The following is a 23,418-nucleotide window of genomic DNA, read 5'->3' as shown; positions in this document are numbered from 1 at the left end:
AATCAGGTTTGGCGCATCTAGGAGCATGATTTGAATGAATTATATTTCCAACACCACTCCCGAGTTAAACTTGTTTCACTGATCACAAAAATATTTACATGTTACATATTATGGAAGGTCTCGTAGATCAACACTGATAAAAAAAAATCTACTTTCAGCCCTTGTAATCTACTTTTGGTCTAAGATAATTACAGTGTCATATTTTAGTTTACCTTTCTGTCTTTATGAAGAAAATACATATACATACTTAGGACTAAGACGTACGTCTACTGCGGTCAAAAAAACATTAACTTCTGGTATAAGGGAAAAATCCTTATTAAATTCATGCATTATTATTAAACATAGCCGTTCATAAAAGGTTTTGCGTGATAAAAATCTATTCTTTGTTGACAGTTTGTTATTGATTAGAAATGTTTGAAAGGATAACAGGATTTCAGACAATTGCCATCGTTATATGTTATAGAAGTCTAGTTCTTTTTTGAACTATAGTCTGGAAAAAAATTGTTCAATGAGGCATGTTAAGTGTTCATTTCTATTTTTCCTTAAAGCCATATACAATGTTAGGGAAGCCAACCAGTTTTGAGTTGACTGCAAACGATCACAGCTTTGTTCATTAACACACTGACTGTGGAGGATGCACATCACTCACTACTATTCCAGCTGTCCTGAAGTTGGCACATGACTTGTCGCAGTGAAGGTGTAAAGGTGGTTTTTATAACAGTGTTTAAATAAAAATTATCTCCAACGCATTAAATTATATAAATTTGTCACTGGCACAATCTGTAGTAAAAATCAGTTATTAACTTTATTTTTTCAATCTGCATTACTCCTGATCAAGCAATGTGTATTTGATATTTTAAAACTTTAAATGTAAACCAAAGTTTCTGCTTCATTGCCGAACTTCAGATGTAAGTGTTAAAAGCTGTTTGGTGTCAGTTAAGTTGGATTATAATTCATAAATATTACCATCAATTTCTGGAACTCCAAAATATTTTGGGAAACTTTTTCCAACATTCCTCAGATAATCTCATATTTTAAAGAAAGAAAAGAATTTTTCCAGCTGTTCTTGAGATGAGCCCTTAGCAACACATTTAGCTATTCATTTTTATTTATAAGATGAATAGGTAGAAAGAAAATAATTTGAAAAAACTATTTCTTTAACACGAGAAAATGCAACATTCAAGAAAAAAGATAAAATGATGTTGGAACTCACTCTTGAGCTGGGTGTTCTCTATGGCAAACATGTTGAGAGCAAGGAGTTGTAGGAGCCGAGTGGAGTTCAGGGGCAGTGGAGAATGCTGCAGCAACGCCCGGAACTCCTTCAGCATCTGCAGGGCTGCACCCTGGAAGCTCTCCATCCTGCAGCATTACACCAGTCAACATTACACACAGCTATAAGCTGGTAATACGTTACTCTGAGTAAAAACAAAATTTTATATGAAAACCTCTCTCAAATTCTAAGAGTTGAATGTATATGAAAATATTGAGAGTGGTTTTGATTTTGGAGCAGGGCCATTGAAAATAGTTCATAGATCAATCACTCTGCGGTAACATCAACCCCAAACTTTTGAAAGTATTCTCCTCCAATAGACCTGCATGACTACACTGGTTGAATAACCATGCACAGGGTCAAAACATAACCTTGTTTTACTTAGTTTGTTATGTATTAATTTTACTATTACTGTGTACTGGATAATGTAATAAATCTGTCTATCATTGATATTTATAAGTTTATCGTCTTAAAACTTCCCTGTATACAGTTTTTTGTGCAACACTCTCGTTGTAGAATCATTCGACTGTCAGAAGAACTTACTTGATAGCATGCCACACTAAACTGGCCATGAAGAGGGCTCATTAATTACACTTTATCCTTTTTAACAATTGCCTTTGAGCTTTATTCACTGTACTACAGTCAGTGGTAGCTTCTATGAAAATCTGATGCCAAGTTTTAACTTGCAACTTTGTGCCATAGCATAGTTTAGAAGGAATGATGTTCAGTAGGAATTATTAGAGATTCAACAAAAGTCATTCTCCCATAACTGAATTGCAGCTACATTTGCCTTGGAAAAGTCCTGTCCATAGCTTAAAATTCTCCCTTATAGGCCATAGTGCACTCGCTCCAGACAACCATTCTAAAACAGCCTGGACTGATTTGGATTGTTTTGAAATGTTACACATCGGAATACGAGTAATGTTTAAATTAAGAGGTAACTTAATTGCTGAATACGCGGTTTTCCCCCATCCAAAAAACGTGGCTCCTATTCCAAATGATGTGACAACGATTGCTACAAAACTTTCTTTCCTTAGACTTGCTAGCAATAAATTCGCAAAATATTAATAGTAATGTTCTCAAAAAATAACTAGTAATAAAAATTAAAAGTTTTTCAGGTTAAAGTATACTCTCCAATGAATCTTAAATCATTATTGTTTGATTTGTGTAACTTCCAAAGGCTCATCACCAATGGGTCAAAACAAAAGTTTCACATGAAGAATAGCCAAGTTCCTTGCGAAAACTAACATAAGTTATTTGATAAACTTTATGCACCACACAGAGGCAGTGATGAAGGTGGCAGCAGATTGCTGACAATACAAAGTGTAACCGCAAAATTTCTCCCCTCTATGAATATGAGATAATCACACACTCAAAAGGAAAAATTTTAGCTGGAAGTTGGGATACTTTCCGCACACAATCTCATGACCAACTAAATACTGACACCAACTAAATAAAATAATGTTAAATAAATTTCAAACTCACCCAACTTTGGTGAAGAGTTTTCCGTGGACATGAATGAAACTCATGGAAAATCTCTTCGTTAGCTGAAAAATAAATAAAATTTCTTACTACAACAGTTTAAAAACCTTTCATTAAATTTACAATTATCACTAGATACTGCATTTATATGATTTATTTTTATGTTCCGAAAAGCATGTTTGTTTTTATACAACTCTTTTACAATTCTAACTCTATCTCAAATACAATATTGAATTGAAATAGGATGATCATGAGCTATCTATTAGTATTTTTACAAGACTCTCGTGATGCCCAATATTTTGAGCTTACTAGCATGACGCTTGGACTAAACTACGCAATTACACTAATACATTTGTTTTTATTCCAAAAATGTTTTTTTCAACATTTAAGTACCACTTAATAACAGTTTCATTTATTGAGAACACAATGAAATCTCTCAATGGTATTATTGGACTTTGAATATTTAAAGGTTATTCTTACCATCAGACTATGTGTTCCATTTAAGTAGCTTCAACACTTATATTTGTTATCAAATTTTGTACAGAATAAACCAATACAACAGAGTAATAAAGGATCTGACAGAATGTAACCAAGGTAGAACGCAATCGAACAGACAGACTACCTTCGACCTTTTGACCTCTAAATCAACAATTCTTCTTTGGGCAAATAGGAACCTATATGCCAGTTTCAAGTCTCTAGTACCTATCACGAGTTCAAGAGTCTATTCTATGCAGAAACAAGCAGAAAAACAAATGGACAAAAACACAGTTTCAAGAAGACCAAGTCAGGTCATTAACAATTATTCCTTTTGTTAAAACCTACATAGACTGATAATCAATTACACTTATACCTATTTCTTTATAGAGATACTGAAAACAAATGAAAGCCAAAATATACATTTGGAAGATAAAAGGATAAAATATTTTAGGCACTTTGTAAAAAAAGTACAAAACATTTTACTATTTACTAAATTTTTCTCCAAATGTCACCACATGAGAAAATTATTTAAAATCCTTGATATTTTTAGTAAACAAATAAATTAATCGATAAATCCAACGAAAGTCAACAAACCTACAACTTTACCACATTTTTATTTACAAGCCATGGAATTAAATAGAAACTTCTACAAGGTGAACATCACCAATGCACTTACAATGACATGAGACAGAGCCTCCAGCTCGGCTTCTGAGTCGTCGTAGTCAGCCTGAGCGGTCGATGTGGTTCTATGTACCCTTCGGCCGCCCTCTGGATGTATCCAGACCTCCTGCCGCAACTGTACTCCCCTCCGGCTCGTACACTCCTTCTCCTTCATCTTCTCCTTGTTCCTCGCCTCCCTTTCCTCCTGCTTCTGCTTCTCCATCAGCTCAAACTGTAACAACAATCCATTTGTCACCGCAGCGCAACAACTAAACGGAAAACTACATTGTAATGGAGATGGTTTCTATACCACTTGCTAGTGAGAGAGAAGGGAGAGAGAGACGAAAGGTGTTATCCCATTGCTGTACCTTGTAAGTGACACACATTACAATCTACAAATTATGAAAAATCTGCCTCAACGCAATTGAATGTTATATATCATTGCAACAAAAACTGCAAGCAATTCAAACTCACAGCAATATGTTTTTGTTTCGATCCACAAAAGCACAACCTTCTGCAATCCTGTACTTCGATCTTGTTTCAATTGTCCCAACTTAAACGTTACTACAATTCTTCCTAGTATTTCAAATAAAACTTTTATCCAATGATACACAAAACGTAAAGTAGCATACATGCTATAATAACATACATAGTACGTTTCGATTACACAAGTATTCATACTTTTTTTTAATTTTACACAATAATACGGTACATTATTTCTCTATCAATGTTTATGATATTGTTTATTGTTTGATAATCATAATGGGTTAAAATTTGGGGAGCCACATTTTCTTATTTTAGTCCCTTGTGCCTGACAAATGCATATCTTGGATTGAATAATTTTGCTTGGAATTTTGCAGTAGTAGCATGTAAAAAATACATTTTTCTTCATTTAAGATTTGTGAGATTTTTACTTCGTATTTTTTTATATCAATTTCAATTTGGACAAGATTTTAAAAACAGAAAAAGGAAAAATACTTATGTCTAAAGATTCTAATATTAAAACATGGTCTTGTTTGATAAAGCATATACAAGTTCCATATGTAAATTGAAAATGTGAAGGCTTTAAAGAATAATTTTGAATTAGAATTATTAAAGGATTGCTTGGTATGACAAAATTAAATTTTACAGTTTATTTTGAGAGAATTTACATTTTCCAATTTTAAAAACATAAAAAGCCAAAGAATGTCTGAGGATATTTAAGCACAAAGTTTGGCCACACAATTTTCCGAGGACAGACTTCTATCTAGGTATATCCCCAGAATTTTGACTGATCTAACTGTATCTAGGAAGTTTTCATCCTTCCAGATGGGTGAGCCATAGCCAAAATAGTAGGTAGAACTGCAAATAATTTTCTGGATGGACTCACCATATGTGTAATGGGCTAAAAGTATGTTTAATAAAAGAGTACAAAAGATTCAATTTAAGATTGGGATGATGCCATCATATACCAGGGAGGTTATTCAATACAGTGAACTATCCAGGGATCTGTGTTGGACCCATTTATGTTCTTGTGCTGTTTAGGATAATCAAACCAAATTGTCTCTATGATTTAAGTATTGTAAATTTCATCCACATTTATAATTCTACCTTTACAATCCTAGCAATTGTTTGTAAAGGACCTACTAAAACTTCCAGCATTGTAAAACTGCCCATTTTGTAAAAATATTCAAAAAATAATGTTATTTGTTTTTAACCAATATTCAAGTTTTTTTTCATACTGCCCACAAAGTATACTAAATTACATGTAAATATATATATATATATATATATATACATATATATGTATATATATTATTATATAATAATAATATATATAAAGTATTTATTCATGCAACAAATTATGTACAGCACAAAAATTAACTTACCTCCATTTTACCACATAAATGTTATTTTTTCATAGATCACTTTGTTTAAGAGCCAGCTATATTGAAATTATCATAAGTTCTGCCCCACATTATGTTAAACATTAAACACTTTTACACTTTTTTTAGTCGAAGTATTAAGCCAAAAGTCTTGTTTTAAAGAAGTAAATAATAAATACATCCAAACATTTTTTTAGTTTATTTGATAAGTGTATAAAGTTTTAATATTTAATCTATATAAAAATGTTACAAGCGTTTTCTAATAATAAAATTTTTTTCTTTTTTTAGTATTTTGAGTCTGTGAGTTAGTTATATATGTTTAAAAGAAGACATCTTCCAGGATTCATTCTAAGTCCAAAAATAACAACATGAAAGTAAAGTTTGAGTTTAGCTCCAGTTCACCTTCCTTGTATTGCAGTGTCTGATATCTGACACTGTCTCAGACTTGACTCCTGGGATCTGGAGCCATGTTCGTCTGAAGAGATCCAGAGAAAGTCGACAACGAAGAAGCTCAAATAAATCATTTACGTCGTTTCAATATCAGAGAACATGTTTTCCTAACAAGTTTTCTACACCATTTTCTACGTTACGTGTAGAAAACTCGGTTGCTCCACCGTGCTTAGAGATCGTGTCTATCACATCGTAGTGCACTCAGTTGTGTACCTGATGAGACAATGACACTACCACTTCACCTATTTATAGGTCTCTCTGATATCAAAACAATGTAAATATTTCATTTTGAGCTTCTTCGTCATCGACTTTCTTTGGATCTCTTCAGACAAACATGACTCCAGATTCCAGGAGAAGTCTGTGTCCAATACCAGATGCTGCAATAAAAGGAAGGTGAATTGGAGCTAAACTCTAAATTCAATGGAATCAACCCTTCCTACCATAGCTACGTAACATGAAAGTGTTGGGAGTATAATCGTTGATAAAATTGTTAAATCAAAATTGTTACCAGAGTCCTCTAAAAGTTCATTTGAAAATAAACAACCTAACTACATTTTATAAAAAAAAATCAAACATTATAAAATTTTGTTAGGAATGGATATTGTTTATTGCAAATTTACACTGAATTACTTTTTAAAGAGTCAAGCTTCCTGACAATTGTCTACACCTGACGTTAGAAAAGCACTCTCTTGAATCTGAACCAGCCTGTGGAATATACAAGCATCACTCTGGAAATTTTCAAGGCAGACATTGCACAGTGCAATAATCTTATTCTTATCTGCTTGTTTGAGCGCCTATCAGTACCTGACAGCAACCTGAGTTCATCAATGTACTTTATCATCTATTCGGAAAGGTCATTTCATGAAGTCATGGAGTTATCAAGAGAGCATATTCAGGCTATGAATTTAAAGTCAGTTTGTCTCAAAAGGGGTGAGCTGAACGTGCTCCAAAATTATCCCTGGTGATGAGATGCACGTACCATTTCATGATATTCCAACTCGAGGAGAGTTGCGTACGGGTTTTTAACAACGAGCCATCCCCCCCACAATTGTCTAGAAACAACAATCGGTGAAGAAAGTAATGTAAGATCTTTTCTTCAGGAGTATGGGACTGATGAAGTTTATTGAGCTGGGGAACAAAGTACTATCACAGCAAGTTGGTACACTGAACAATGCTTGCCAGAACATCTTAACAACTTGAAAATTAAGGGATTAGTTTTGCACCACAGCAATGGCTTTTTCCAATGCACTGACGCTGAGGAGGATTTCTTTGAACACACCTAATGTTTGGTATGTCTAGCACAAAAACTCTTCATATATCTCAAAACTTTCAGAGTGACTCTTGTATATGTCATCTGTTTACCAAGCCAATGGAAAATGGTTCAGAAATAAACACTGTCATCATTGGCAGAGTTTCTCTGGAGAGAAATTTGCTGAGAAATTCATTAAAGGTACAAACATCCAGTTCAAAAACTATTGATGACGCTGAGCAGAGACTTTTAGAAACAAGAAATTCCTCTCAACATTGGAGACACACCACTGAAGATCCTGATGAGAAGACTGTCCAACACATTATTTTGGATTGTGAAAAGCTTGAGATTAGGAGATGGACCCTGTTTGGAATTTCTCAGCCAGATGATAACTTTGATGTCGGTACTGGGCAAAAACTCAAATCTTGCAGAAAATATGGGGAGAAGGATGCCGTACTGGAATGTTGGATAAATTTATATTAATGTCCTAGGAACCAAGAGACCTTACGCTCCTTTTAATATAAAATAGGCTGTAAGTGAATAAGTGAAAATGCTATAAACAAACCAATTTGTGTGAAACTTCAATTGAAATTTATGTAAGAACAAAACCAGCTCCGGTTTTTTTTCTTAAAAAGGATATGGCTTCTAACGTAACTCAATGTGAGCCAAGGTCTTTAGTGCTCCTTTATCAATCAAGTCCTACTATTAGTTGTAGAATACAACAGCATTCCTCCAACTTAATCCACGTACTGAAAATTTGAGATGGCAAGACCATCCATACACGTGTCCCACTCACTCTTCTTTGTTCAGTTCTTTTGTAAAGAAGAATAACTTGGCTCCTCATTAAAAAAAATCTGTTCATTAAATACTAGAAATTTTTAAAATAAACTAATAACAACAAATATTTTAAAACCTACTGTGTGAGAAAGATCTTTCCATTTTGCAAGAGGAAAAGACAGTGAGCAACTTAAGAGTGTGACATTGAGTAACTAACATGCACTCAGTAGAGAACCGACAAACACTGATTTTTGAATGCACAATCAATATATATAATGACGTAACAATAAACCACTATACACATACACAGTAAACAAAGAAACGTAACGTAACACAACAGCTCTACGCTACGAACCACACAGTAAGCGAAACTGCTCTTACTTTCAGGCACTGAAGTTGCGGTTCCGACACAGTAAGACATAGTCAAACCAGACAAATGTGTTAACTGCCATTTTGAGGACCAATGTTTGGCATTACTAGTTTGGCCACACTATAGGTACAAATAATATATTTTGGCAATCTTTAACAACGGTTTGTAACTCCAAAAGAAGGCATTTGCAGAATTACGTTCATAGGAAGAAAAAAACTTAGTTTTAACTCATGCACTCACAGAGGTTTATAACGGGTTTCTTGACTTCCTACAAGGTTTATTTATCATAAAACTTCAACATAAAGTTAAATAAATTAATGCATTTTAACATTTATTCTATCATTAAGAAACATTTTTATTAACACCTAAAATAACAGTCGGCATGGTAAGACAATATTCTTTGGCAATTACAGTTCTTGAAAAAACACTAAAATGGTACGGTTATTCTTATCTGATTAAGAAATTAAGGCAGCCATTTCTTGCATAACTTTACTAGCTACAACTCTAATTGAGTTTTTTAATTTTCAATTTCTAGCCAGAGGGCTTCAGCCTCTTGTTTTTCCACTACTATCATAGCCCTTTTTTGCGTAAGGTTGTTGATAGTAGCCTGAATACTCTTCTTAGTCTCCTACTTATCAGCGGCTACTACATTTGCCTTCTTTTGGTCTGCGAGGTATTCTTGATACTGGCTCTAGGCCTGGCGACTTTTCTTGATCATCTTTCTTATCAATGTTCATATTTTTTGCTCCACCAGCTCTCTTGATCCCCTCATAGACGAGGCACTGGGAAATAAGCAATCTCTCTAGAAGGTTGTCATTTAAGATTTCTTTATTAATTAAGAAACCTTCCTCCACAAAAGCATTTCCATGACTTAAAATTAGAATCTTCTTTATTAAAGCTTTAAATTCATTGGAGGCATTGCTTTCTAAGAGATATCTCCTCCAGAAATTGTCTATACACTCTGAGCCTGCTCGCATAACCGCATGTTGTTTGTTTACATCAGTCCCAAGGCTCGACTTACATGCTCAACTCGTATGGCAGAGGTACTCAGCGCGCCGGGCCGGGCAAGGCAGAAGGCAAACCAATTGAACGCCCATGCCACGGGCCATCGCCTTCTCAGCATCGCCGCTAAGCTGCTGGCAGCAACATGAGCTCAGTCTGCTGGTGGGAAAACCAGCCTAAAACAGCTACTGCGAAATTGTACATGACCGACTTTTGAATTTCAATGACTCTCCATGAGCCCATTTTTCTATGACTTTCCAGGAATTCCATAAGTGTGGCCATCCTGGTTACATGTGTGACTATGCAACAGTTGGCTCCACCTCACGTTGTTCATTTTCTACTCTGTCACCTACTCCGAGAAAGCCAGTAGTAATGGCAAACTATCAGTGTTTATTGTGGCTTATTACGTGGCTCAATTTTCGAAATCAAACTGTTGTATTTATCAGAATTTTTATACCATAGCAGACCTTTAGTTGAAACTATATATACATGATTTCCTTGGTTAAAAATATTGCTAACATTATTTTTGGTGTGAACAGTGGCAGATAGAAAAATGTACCAACAATTACACATAACATTTTAAAAGTTCCCATTATCAATGTTTGTTTTTGGAGTCGCCTGAAGAAAAAACCTTTAGTTTTGAAAGGCCTATCACAAAATACTAATTTACACTGAAAAAAGTGTGTGCTTATTCGTTGCACTGAATTTAAGATTTTTCCAATTGCTCCATGAATCTTCAATCAATCTTTGTAATAATAATAATAATTGCATTGAAATGAAAATTAACAAAACTATATTTCTAGTTTTATTTCAAGAGCCTGTATCAGTGGATGAAAAAATTGTTTTTGAACTGTCTAAATTAAGTACCTATCATATATGTATTTTTTACTGATTATTTTAATTTCATGTAATAATGTTTCATACCAAACAATGAAAATATTAATTTCAGTCCAGATATAAGAGAAATTCAGTTGCATTTCACAGTTCATTAGAAAAACATGTTAGAGTCTATAATGACATGAAAAATCAACTACATTCTCATTTTCAGGAATACCATTCTGTTAATATTAACCCTTTAAATTCAACTATACCCTATGGATCAACCTCAGTATTTTCCAGGAACGCTACTCTGTTTCTCCATAATACGCCAAAAAAATTTTGTTACTAGTTTTTGTAATTTCAATATTTAACTCTCTTAAATAAAAAAAAAACTACAAAATAAACTAACATAAATACAACTTGTGGACAACAGACACACTTTTTATGAGACTTCAAAGAACTAATGTTTTAATCCAATAAGTGCCCTTAGCTGGAATCCTACTTTCAATAAAGAACCAAAACTTGGAAAATATCCAAGTTTAATAACAGTATAAATTAAATCTTTAGGTATATTATTTTTAACTGTATTTGCCTGTAATAAATTAAATTAAAATTCCTGTTTATAAAGCCAAACTAGATAACAAAAGACTAGCAAAGTTGTAATTACCTTTTTGCGGTTTTCATCCAACAGTGTAAGAACGCACTCCTTGGAAGATACGACCGGCAGCACAGCCGTCATGCTCCTCATATAGTAGTACAGCGCCTCCAGTTTACGTCTCTGCCAAGAAATAAGTGTTTCAATTAATTTGATTCTACATTTTTATTCAGATATTTTGCATACGATACAATATTTTCAGACACATTCGTTCTCATCACAGAGGCCTTCCTTAAACATCAGGTAAATTAACTCAACTAGAAACATCATGTCTTTTTTTGCTTGTACAAAAAGCGCAGTTTGTCCAAACCCAATAGTAACAAAAGACGTAAATAATATTTAATTTGTCGAAATCCTCAAAATCATTGAGAAGAAGATAAATGTGATGGAAAGATTAGGTAACTAGCATCTACCTTTTGTTTGTATCCATTTACAAAATATATATACAGGGGTGCTGAAAAGTCCCGGGACGGTCTAATAACTTTTGAACTAATTACAATATAAGAACCAAAATTTACATCAAGCTTTTGCTCATATAAAACTATTATTTTATGTATTTCACCATGATATCCTGCTTATGGGGGACGTCCCGCTAGGGGTTGGTGAAAATTCTTAAATAGAAGCATAGGTCGAGTCGTACATCAAATTAAAGCTCTTTTAATTAGAAACATTGTGGCGAAAATCTGACGTAAAACAGTTGACGCATTACAAAATGGCGAACACTCAAAGATTATAAAATACAGAATTATTCAAATGCAAACATTCTGGTTGTTAGAGAAAACTGAGACACTTAATCTTTTATTTTTCTTCTTTTACTTCAAATCACTTACCAAAACAGTTATAACAAATGCCTTCAGTTTGCTGACAATATCCCAATCGATTGTACAACGCTGATATCGCATTGTTTATCTGGAAATTCCTTATCAGCAGGTAAGGTTATTACCTTCCTTATCTGGAAGGTAATCAGCTGGAGCAAACAAGACCAAAAAGACAACAATGAAATTGCCAGCTGACAGATACAGTTGTTTTATCAACTCAGTCACTTAGAAGTCTTCAAGCCCTAATTTTGCAAGTAGTTTCAGTAGTGCTAGTTTATTTTGCTATGGCGCTTTCCGAGAGAGAAAGAATAACTTTATTAATGATGCGCGGGTATGGTGACCGTATTAGATCATGTGATGAGGTAAGGCATCTGTTTAATGAAAATATCTGGTTTCAGCAAGATGGAGCCCCTCCACATTATGGCGTACATGTAAGACATTTTTTTAGACAATGTCTTTCCACATAAGTGGATTGGTAGAATGGGAACAATAGAATGGCCTGCCCGTTCTCCAGATTTGTCCCCTTTAGACTACTTCTTTTGGGGCTACCTCAAAGAAAAAGTGTTTAAAACAAAACCTCAAAATTTGGATGAGTTGAGAAACCGTATTGTAAGAGAAGCTCAGGGTGTTCCTGTCCAAGCTTTAAACAATGCGATATCAGCGTTCTACAATCGATTGGGATATTGTCAGCAAACTGAAGGCAAACACTTTGAACATTTGTTATAACTGTTTTGGTAAGTGATTTGAAGTAAACGAAGTAAAATAAAAGATTAAGTGTCTCAGTTTTCTCTAACAACCAGAATGTTTGCATTTGAAAAATTCTGTATTTTATAATCTTTGAGTGTCCGCCATTTTGTAATGCGTCAACTGTTTTACGTCAGATTTTCGCCAAAATGTTTCTAATTAAAAGAGCTTTAATTTGATGTACGACTCGACCTATGCTTCTATTTAAGAATTTTCACCAACCCCTAGCGGGACGTCCCCCATAAGCAGGATATCATGGTGAAATACATAAAATAATAGTTTTATATGAGCAAAAGCTTGATGTAAATTTTGGTTCTTATATTGTAATTAGTTCAAAAGTTATTAGACCGTCCCGGGACTTTTCAGCACCCCTGTATATATATATATAACATTAGTATGCAGTAAAGTAATAGCATAGTGGTAGATATAATCAGGCTCTTTATTTGGAAGTTTTAAGAAGACTGCATTTCAGTCTAAGATTGTACGAGCTTTTAAAACATAGTTCAGGTATGTTTTGGGTTCCCCTCTTTGTATAGTGTTAAGTGTGCATTAAGAGCATTTAATCCACTAATAGATACATGAATTTAAAATAACATACAGAACCAGAACAATATCCTCTTAATAGGACACCATAGACAGTTCAAGATATTACCTCTGAAATGAACAATCATCAGTTCAAGAGTTGGTAAGAAAGGGCAAGTCATTAACTTAACACAGACACACTAGAAAAGTCTTAATACATTTTATGTTCAAAGGACAACTCTCCAACATTTTGAAAACAAGACAAGATTCTGTATATTCCCCAAATTTATTTTGTTCTGTTTACATTCATTAAAACACTAGTACAGGGGGGTAAACTCTGAACACCCTGTACACATGTCTATCAAAGGGACCAAAAACTGTATCCGATACTTACAGCATAAACAGCCAATATTGCCAACTGATGAAAAGGTCGTCCGTTTTTCGGGTGTAACTGGTGAGCTTTGATATACCACCTGAAATAAAATTGATAAATAATAATGATTTATGTACTCTGACTCGAAACATCTGTGTTTCAAAGTGAATATTGGAATTTTTAGGTTTTACAGTATTTAATATAGAATTCAAATTAAAAACAAATGAGAGTCAAAAGTCATAATACATCAGATCGTGGTTAATATCCGGTTTTGCTGGAACCACATTCAAATCCAGATCTAGCACAAGATCCAGTGAATTGTTTAACGTTGTCACACACTAGAGAGTTTACTCACTGTCTGGCTGTAGCGTAGTTGACAGAGTCCTGGAGCTGTTCTCGGTACCGGGCAAGGTCTCCCAGGAAGAGCAGTATCTTATGCGCCGACATCAGCGCCATTGTAAGATGAGGGTTGTTCTTAGTCGAACTGTGACCATGTGCTAAACGCTCCTCCAGTCGGAACTTGTACGTCTCCTCGAGCACCCGCAACGTATTCTCGAAGAATTTCATTCCCTGCAGCAGAGACACAACACGAGTTTTCAGCATGCGGAAAACATGACTCAACCAAATTACTTTGTCATAGAAATAGTAATGACCTTGCCAGTCTCCCAAACAGATGTTCTATCATTTGAAGTATGTCCAGGAAGCTGTTTAACAATCTAACTGAGCTAGCATCAAGTTTTGCTTTAACTTAAGAAATCACCAACGGAAACTTTTGCAATGTTTCAAGAAGCTGTTGAGAATATTCACTGAGCAAAACACAGGTTTATGAGTGGTACGCTCGTTTCAAGGCTGGTATAGAACTTCAATTGAAGATAATCATCAGAATCAATTCTATTGTCATCTTCTTCACAGAATGGACAATGTCAGGCATAAAACAATAAGTATTAAAACACATTACAATGAAGTATAAAATACAATGTACACTTATTAGTCATTTTAATCTACCTCTGAGCTCAGAAATTCATTCACTGAGTAAAAGGCTAGAGAGGTTGCAAAAGTTTGCAAATCTAACACTTTCCCTGAAACATCAGGGATGTTTGTTAAAGAGCTTGATTTGTAAATATTGATGACATTAAACATCATTCAGGATGGCCTTCCACGAGCAAAACAGATGAAATTGTTGGAAAAATTCGGCACCTCATTCATGAAGACCGTTGTGAGACAGTAAATAACTTATGTAGTAATGTCAGTATTAACTATGGAAGCTGTCAAGAAATTTTAACTGAAAATTTAGGCATGTATAGAGTTGCCGCAAAATTTGTGTCTCAGCTTTTGACTGTCGATCAGAAACAGCGATGTGTTGATGTGTGCAGTGGACTCAAAGAGACATCTGAGAGTGACCCCACATTCATATGCAGGATCATAAACTGTGATTAAAGTTGGTTTTATGGTTATGATCGAGAAACAAAACAGCAGTCATCAGTGTGGAAAATTCCACAATCACCAAGACAGAAGTGAGAAGTGCAACAAAAACAATGTTTTTTGACATTAAAGGCATTGTCCATCATGAGTTCGTACCACCTGGTGTTACAGTGAGCTCTGATTTTTATTGTAACATTTTAAAGTGGAAAATGTGCGTCGAAAAAGGCCTGATTTGTGGAAAGACAAAAATTGGCTGTTGCATCACGACAACGCTCCAACTCAAACTTCCATTGAAACAACACAGTTTTTGGCCGAAAACAACATGACTACCTTCCCACATCCTGCCTCTTCTTCAGATTTAGCCCCTTGTAACTTTCCTCTCTTCCTAAAAATGAAAATTCTTATGAATGATCGGTTTTGAGTGTCATAGACGTACAAAAAAATATGCATGACTTTTTCAAGAGCTTTCTAGAAAAGCTGTTTTTGACACTTTCAGTTGTGGAAAAAACCTGGGGTTTGTGTATCAATTCAATTGGAGCTTAACTTGGAAGGGGATAACAGCCAATAATAGCCCAGAAAAGAAAACAAAAATTAACAGACCTAGTCCGGGAACATTCTGATACCACTTCATGAACAAAAGGAGTTTCTTCTTTATATTTTTGTTACATTTACAAGTGGATCAGGATTAGTTGTTATTAAGATATAACTAATTCCTACAAACCATAAATTTGAATTAATATATATGCTAGTGCTCTTCCTTTATTGAATTTGAAATTCTGTTACTGTTTGCAATACTTTGTAGATGTAAATGTACTTTACCTCATCTATGATGTTCAGTAGAGGTTTCATGAATGTGTCTTTGTTGTGGTGAACAGCTGCCATCTGAGTCCGCAGCCACTCCAGCAGGTTATAGTACAGGATCTTCCAGAAATACTGCTCCATGTTCTCTTGCTCACAGAATTTTATGTCAGTAGTCAGTAATAGCCACATGATTTCTTGCAGTCTGGCCCTACAAAAATAAAGTAATCCAGTGTAATTGACGAATAACTAACAAAATAATCCCCGAATGGGTTCATCTATAACCATTTTGATATATAAACAGTATAGTGGCACATTATTTCTGATTTCACATTGATTCCATTCCAATTATTATTGCCATTTAGAAAGAGAAACACAATGTTGCTAGTATTACCAATTAGTAACGTATAAACTAAAAATTCCAACTATGGTTGGAATAATCCATATTCATAAAACATACAGTAAAATATAAGTAATACCCGAAAAGTTTACAAATTACTAGACTTTAAATTTTTTTTTAAATGCTTAACAATTTAATTCGATTTTGATTATTTCTCAATGAAAACAACTCAAAATACTCAATGAAAGAGCTGAAGTCACTCTTGCTATAACTACCAACAGCAAATTTAAATAACAAAAATATCTTACAGAAACTAAGTATTTTAAAATGTTCTTAGACACAATCCTCTCAATATATGTTACATAACTTGCATACGTTTCTCTGATCATACATATCAAAATACAAGAATGGGAATCTTCCTTTACAGTAAAAATTTGATAAAAATGAAATAAAAAATTCTATCATGTAACCTTAGGATTAGAAGGCACTCTCTTATCCTGTGTAACCTGTGTTCAATAAAATTCAAGTAATAAAGTAAAAAATATATACAATAATTATACTTCAAACAGTTCATTTTTAGACATTTGTAAAGAACATAAGGAAAACAGAATTAGCATAAAAATAATAGAACCATTGAGCAAATAGTTGAGCAAAATTATATGAATCACAGAGCAAAAAGAAGACATGAAAGAATTAAACATTACAAAAGACGTTTTACACTACAGTTGAAAAGAAACAAGCAGTCATTCCAAATGAGGAAAGAAAATTACACTCAGAACGAATTAAGAACAATTTGGCTGAGAGAAAGAAAGGACTTGATCCATAAATTGACTAAAGGGTCCAATGTAGGCCATAAAATTTAAAGAAATAAATAACTATATTTATACAGTAATATAACAGGTTAATCTGTTTCAATTATTTTTAAGGAGTAAACAATAATCTTTGGTCTGACAAATAAAAGGTCACTTGACAGATCCCCGTGACCCCTTAATCACCCAATAATTGGTGGTATGGTTTTATCATGACCATTAAAACTGTTTCTTTGGAAATAACTAGAAAAATATTAATGTTACAAGTTTAAGAAATAGGTAGAGAAAAAATAATCTGAGCTTTACGTTACCTTCTTTTAGTGATCTCTTCATGGTATTCATACCAGGTACTGGATGTCAGAATGTGGGTTAGTTCATAATCGATACACTCTGCTTCTTTCAGCAGGTTAGGGTTTTGTAGCACGTGGACTCTGCAAAGGAAAATACTATTACAATAAACTCTTACAACACTGTGCTAAAATTGGCTAATTTCCCTTTAGCGCTCATTTATTGAAAAAAGCCAAAGTTAATTTTTGCGAAAACACTTTCTTTTTTTTAAGAAGCAGGTTAGAAAAAGCATACTAAAGTATTTTTGTTATATAGAACATTAATGTACAAAATCAAATACATTGTTTATAAGTGAAGCGCACAGTGGTTAGACTACGAGTAGTGCCGTGCATATACGCGTCATCCATTCTGTGTGTGCCCTTCAGCCAACGACAACCGACCCGAGCATTCAAACTACATTTTATAGTCTGTGAAGATTCCATGTATGGAATAACACAACATAACTGCACTTCGGTTAAACATGACGATATAAAAAAATAAAATACAGCCAAAACGCGTATACGCATCAAATGCGTTAAGAGCAAAAGTCATTGTATCGCGTATAAGCGTCAACAGCGTTTGAAGGGTTCAAATTTATCTATTCAGTGTAAATGTAGGAAATTTAGTTTTCTACTGTATAAATAAGTAATAATTTCCATTGTCAATTAAAATGAAACTTGATTAACTGCCTCAAACACAGACTCGATAAGCAAATATGCATTTTGCTATTTTGGAAAAGTTATGTTTTTAAATTACTCAAATGAAGAATCATATTAGAGGGGATATCCTCATGAATACAAGGGAAATTTGTCAATATTTTAAAATCACAAAAGGAGCAGTTCTGAACCATTTAATTACTAGGCCTATAGTTGAACAAGGCCGAATGTTGTAATGTATTAAGATAATATAGTCATTGTATTCAAAATATTGTTGATAGAAGAAAAGACGATAGTAATTTATACACTATTAGACATATTAAAGTTTTCATTATCATCAGTATATAAGGACATTCTATTAGGCTGTTTAATGAATGATGGCAACTTGTCAGATAAATTGAAAATAGCAGAAGTCCTAATATAGATCCCTGACAGACCCCATATTTTAGAAGAACTATTATTGCTGAGCTATTATTTGTTAAATCCTAATCTATATCTACCTACATGAGATACATAATCTTAAAAATAAGCAGGGCTTGATTTACATATGGGCTTTAACCCTTTGAGCCCCAGCCGCCGGTATATCGTCGGTAAATTTCACTGTCTAAAAACCCCAGGCCGACGATATTCCGGCGGTAAAAATAGTGTGAGAAACCCCAGCCGACGATATGTCGTCGGCATGATATAAGTTATTATAAATGGCTCTTAAGTGTTTAATTTTAGCGACACCAGTGGTTTTAGAACTTATAATTTTATTTTCATACATATACAATATGATTTCATGGTCAAATGTTACTAAATAATATTTACACTACTCCTAAAGAAAGAGTAAGAAGATCAGCTGTTACTAAGAACAACATCTGCATGTGCTGTGACATTGTTTACGTTTAGTAGACTGTGTTGATGTTCATTACGTTTGTGTGAGTAGACAGTTATATTATTGTTTCGGTACTTTCAGTATGAAATATTGTTTTATTTTGTAAATAATGGGTGACTCAAACCGGTACTTTGGGATTATACCGACCACACCAGTATGAAGAACACAAAAATATAAATTTATAGAAACAAACATGATAGAACAAAAAAAAACTCTGTAATTACAAAATTACAAACTTACAAGCATTTCCAGGTATTGTGATCGGTATTGTTGTCGCTGTTATCTTATCTTTCTCGAGAATCCCGATTACGGCAGGTTGCGCGGCATCACATGATTTGCAAGGTACATAATTGCCTTTCCATTAAAATTCAATTTATATTTCTGATCAGCCCCTCTAGAATTTGATATTTTGCTGATAGGTACTATCTCGAGGGATGTTTTTCTTTCGTTGACATCAGCGCGGGCTTCGGCAGCACCTTCGACCAGAGGCACTCGCATTTTGGGTAGCGGAATGTGATCAAGAATAAAAACAAGTTTTGAGTGTTTTTTCAATAAAGAGTTTAGTTTTAGTTTGGTAATGTTGTTTTTGTTGAATTTTTGTGTTTGGAGAAATGTAGAGGTAAAACACGGAAGTACAACAAAGCGACGCGACTCTGCAATCACGTTATATACTAGATCGCTCGACTTTGACCTCTGTCTGAGGATGGGGAGGGGTTTGCGATAAAACAATTCCTGTTTTATATTACCAAAATATTGTTCTACGCTAATCTAGTAATCAGTAGAAGCGAAATGTCAAATAACGATTCATGTCTGGGTGTGATCTACATCAGTCCAGAATAATTTTACACAACCTAGGCCTAGTACGTCACAGGTTTTGTGTCATTAAAAAAATATTTTACAAAATATTTATTATTGAACTAATCTGTCTGAAATTTTTTTCCATTTTTGCAATAACATGACAAATGAAATAAAATTATTTCCCACAGGTTAATTGTTCCTTGTTTTATTTCTAAAAAATGTTAAATGTAACTTTTTTCTTTTTTTTAGTTTGCACATATGCGTTATTTTACATATATAAAAGTACACAAACATTTTTTAGCCCTTATTGAATTTTTTATTTGTAAAGTACCTTATTTCAAACATTTTAATGTATTATTTAGGTCATTAGCTAGTATATTAGTGATGGTATGATTTTTCAAATGAAATCGTACAAAATCACTGAAAAGGCCTTGGGGTTTTAGACAGTTACTTGCAAAACTAGACTTGGTAAAAATTTGCACAAACTATATTTTTAGGTCCGGGGCTCAAAGGGCTAAGGACTATAGCCCCACGGTAGCAAATTTCAAAAGAGAAAATTCAGGAATATATATAACTAAAAGTTACAAACATAAATAACGTTCAAAAGATAGTGATAAAATGTATTGCAATGAATTTTTTTAAACGTATCGAAATACAGACCAGAAAAGACAGGCTCTACTAGTATCGTTGTTAGAATTAAAATAGGTTCTGACTGCGGTTCGGTAATTATCCTTCCACTGGCTACTATACATTATAGTACAAAATATTATGTTATGTCACTGGTGAAAGATGAACCGACTCAATACTTGTGATTAGAGTGTAGATTTGGTGAAAATTTCATAGAGAAAAATTATCAACAACTCCCAACACACAAACGCTATGTGATCGCAGCACAGATTTAGGAATTTTGCTAAATCTGTTTAACGATCTCTACAATGTTGCCAGCCCTGCCTGCCATTACCCGCCACTGCTGCTACAATTATCTCAGTTGAAAAAAAACTGCTTTTATCATTTTGAAACAATAAACCTTAATAATAAACTAAATCCCTACTCTTGGAAATAATTAGCAATGATACTACTACATAAAGCAATATAAATCAAAAAAACTCACGGGGGTGCAACGGGAACCACAAAGTGGCCATCTGGTGACATGACCTGTTGTCCCTGAAGATACTGAGGTTGGGGATATCCTGTGGCCATCCTGCTGCCGTCTACAGGGGTGTTGATTATCAGAGGGCGTTGAGGGTTGCTGGGATCAAACAGCTGCCTCTGGACGTGAGGGCCGGGGTTGGGCACATCCTTCTGTGGTGGCAGGACCAAGATACCTGCCGGCTTCTGCGGTTTTCTCTGTTCTACCGGTGCTGGACCGTTCAGCCTCCTCGCCTCTTCTCTCCAGTTCTCCTCCTGATTCCCTTGCTCCCTTTGTCTGTCTCCACTGTAGTCCCTGCTACCTCTTCGCCTTCCTGGGTGCGTAAAATATCTGTCATTGGTCGGATTAGCGTAGCTCTTGACGCTGTTTCTACGATAACGCTCTCCACCACCCCCTGTATACTTCCGTTCACTTCCATTGACGTGCTGGTACTCTTCCGTCGTCCACCTCTCCAAGCTGCTATTTCTGCTGCTGAATTTGTGTTCTTGTTTGGGATTTCGATAGTTGTCATAGTGTTCTCTCGGGTCATCTCTTCTCCAATTTCTATCGTCCCCGCTGTTCTTCCTGCTGCGGGGCCACTGTCTGTCATCTCCGCTGTTCTTCCTGCTCCGAGGCCAGTGTTTATCATCTCCGCTGTTCTTCCTGCTCCTTGATGCGGTATATACCGGCTCTTCCACGTCTACTGAACTCCTTCTGTCATTTGTGTAACGCTCCCTGCTAATACTCCTATAACAAAACAATTCTTGTGTCTTATTTAAAGGAACAGATTAAGTTTCAGTTAAGAAATTATACCAACAATTCATTTATATGTTAGATACAATTCACAAGTCAACCATCCAAAAGTAGGTACTGAGAATAGATTAAATTATTGGTTTATCAATTTTGTTTGATTATCATATTTGTAGGCTTATTAATAATACTAGCATAACATGTGGCTTTGCACAGTATTTTCTGCTAAATTATTAAGAAAATATATATACACATAGGACTTAGAAGTCTACAACAGGAAAAAATGTTTATTCCGGCCGTTTCATTTCCAGTTTAATGTATTTACGTTACTGAGTTTGTCTTTTTGTATCGATCAACCTAATATGTTCATAAGTACGTCTACAAAATCTACTTCAGTCAAAAAGCATCCACTTCCGGCACTTGTAATTGCTTCCAGTATAAGCAAGACCATAGCCAGGAAAAAAGTTTGGGATCCATACAACTCATATTGTCCTGTAGTGGACAGAGAGTAAAGCTCCATTTTGTTCCTTAAAAAGTTCTTGACCCGTTTCTTTACTGAGAACGATGTTTCAGCAGTACATGTCAGTAATACTAAATTATTTAAATAATAATAATTGTTTACTTGAAGAAGTACTTGAAAAATTGAACATTTGGGGGGAGGTCCGGACACCTTGGACCCTCCTCGCTGGCTACGTCCTTGAGTATAAGGAATAAAAAGAAAAGCCCTAACTTCTGGCTGTGCCTTACTCCTCAGTAGATCAATTTTGATGCTAAATATCTCCTCTGTACGCCAAACAGTTTTCAAGATAATGCGCAGATATTCACAAAGATACAGACAAAAACATTTCCCAATACCTGTTCCTGCTCTGTCATCCTATTTTCATGGTCCAGTCTAGGAATAATTTTTATACACCTAACCAGTATTGTATCTCTCATCATTAAAAAAAGACAATGTCCTCTCTACGATTTTCTGCCATAAAAAATGCATTTAGTATCTCGTGTATTGTTTTATGATTCAATTTATTACGATCACAGGCTCACTGCATTCACTTGTTTCCTCAAATTTTAATCATGGAATGTTTCTCAATAGTTCTTTGAATCATGTTAGTGTCCAGTGCTCCGCTTTATTGTTCCTTCAGCCAATTATAATATGTTGTTCCATCTTGAAATTAAGTACCTTCTAATTTGCTAAATAAAGTTATTCTTATACAATATTTGTGTAATGCTTGTGTGCTTTGTGTTACTTTATTTGGAAAATTTTAAACGGGCACCTTCATAAAATAATAAGGAATCATGTAAAATTTCATTATAAATTTTTAAATAGACATTAATGTTAACATCCATGTGAAATCTGGTTATTATATGTGTGTGTGTGTGTGTGTGTGTGTGTGTGTGCGCGTGTTTAAAGAAAAATATGTTTTAATTCAAACATATATAAACAGAATACCTTGTACTGCTAGCAAAGTTATCGTAATTGTAGGTTTGTAGGGTGTAGTTTTGTTTTGTGTTTTTACAGTAATCACCTTCGGAAATTAGGCTTTCAAGAGGCAATATACAAATTAAATTACTAGTAGTTGTTCGCCGCCATGATCTTGGTTTTGGGCGGACAGGGGTTAGGTTGAGGTTCTTGTAGCAATTGTTTCATGTTAAAACTTGCTCTATCTGGGCAGCAGTCTGAGTTTGGGTCAATTGGAGCTTGTGCCTTTCATCGTTTGAGGACTGCCTATCTTCACTGCACTAAAATTAACCAAGTAAGTAAGTGATGAATGATATTATTGATTTGTATATTGCATCTCACTTTTGAATATTTGTAGATGCCCCATTATTTGACGTCAGTCTAAAATGTTAAAAGTTTTTCCATTTATAAAAAGTTTTCTAAATCATGTAAGATTATCATAGTTATGTGGTAATTTGTTGTTTTGTCTGTATGTACTTTCAAGAAATTTACACTTAAGTATTAAAATTCTGAAAGTAAAATT

General features: G+C 34.4%; 1 protein-coding gene across 3 annotated transcripts in view; it reads right to left on the bottom strand.

The window, feature by feature from the left end:
• LOC124367467 (telomerase-binding protein EST1A) overlaps nt 1–23,418 on the bottom strand; it is a 113,750-nt gene that overhangs the window by 66,303 nt on the left and 24,029 nt on the right. For all 3 annotated transcript variants that reach the window (XM_046824297.1, XM_046824299.1, XM_046824300.1), the window contains 9 exons: nt 20,672–21,436; nt 17,214–17,333; nt 15,775–15,964; nt 13,889–14,103; nt 13,555–13,633; nt 11,089–11,199; nt 3,906–4,121; nt 2,756–2,817; nt 1,214–1,359 (listed from right to left, as the gene is read on the bottom strand). In XM_046824297.1, coding sequence (XP_046680253.1) covers nt 1,214–1,359; nt 2,756–2,817; nt 3,906–4,121; nt 11,089–11,199; nt 13,555–13,633; nt 13,889–14,103; nt 15,775–15,964; nt 17,214–17,333; nt 20,672–21,436 — 1,904 coding nt within the window. The remainder of the gene's footprint in view (nt 1–1,213; nt 1,360–2,755; nt 2,818–3,905; nt 4,122–11,088; nt 11,200–13,554; nt 13,634–13,888; nt 14,104–15,774; nt 15,965–17,213; nt 17,334–20,671; nt 21,437–23,418) is intronic.

This window comes from Homalodisca vitripennis, chromosome 8 (assembly GCF_021130785.1).
Source record: "Homalodisca vitripennis isolate AUS2020 chromosome 8, UT_GWSS_2.1, whole genome shotgun sequence".
In the NCBI taxonomy this organism is placed as follows: Eukaryota; Metazoa; Arthropoda; class Insecta; order Hemiptera; family Cicadellidae; genus Homalodisca; species Homalodisca vitripennis.
Note: the sequence above shows the minus strand (reverse complement) of the source record. Positions and strands in the feature narration are given on the sequence as shown.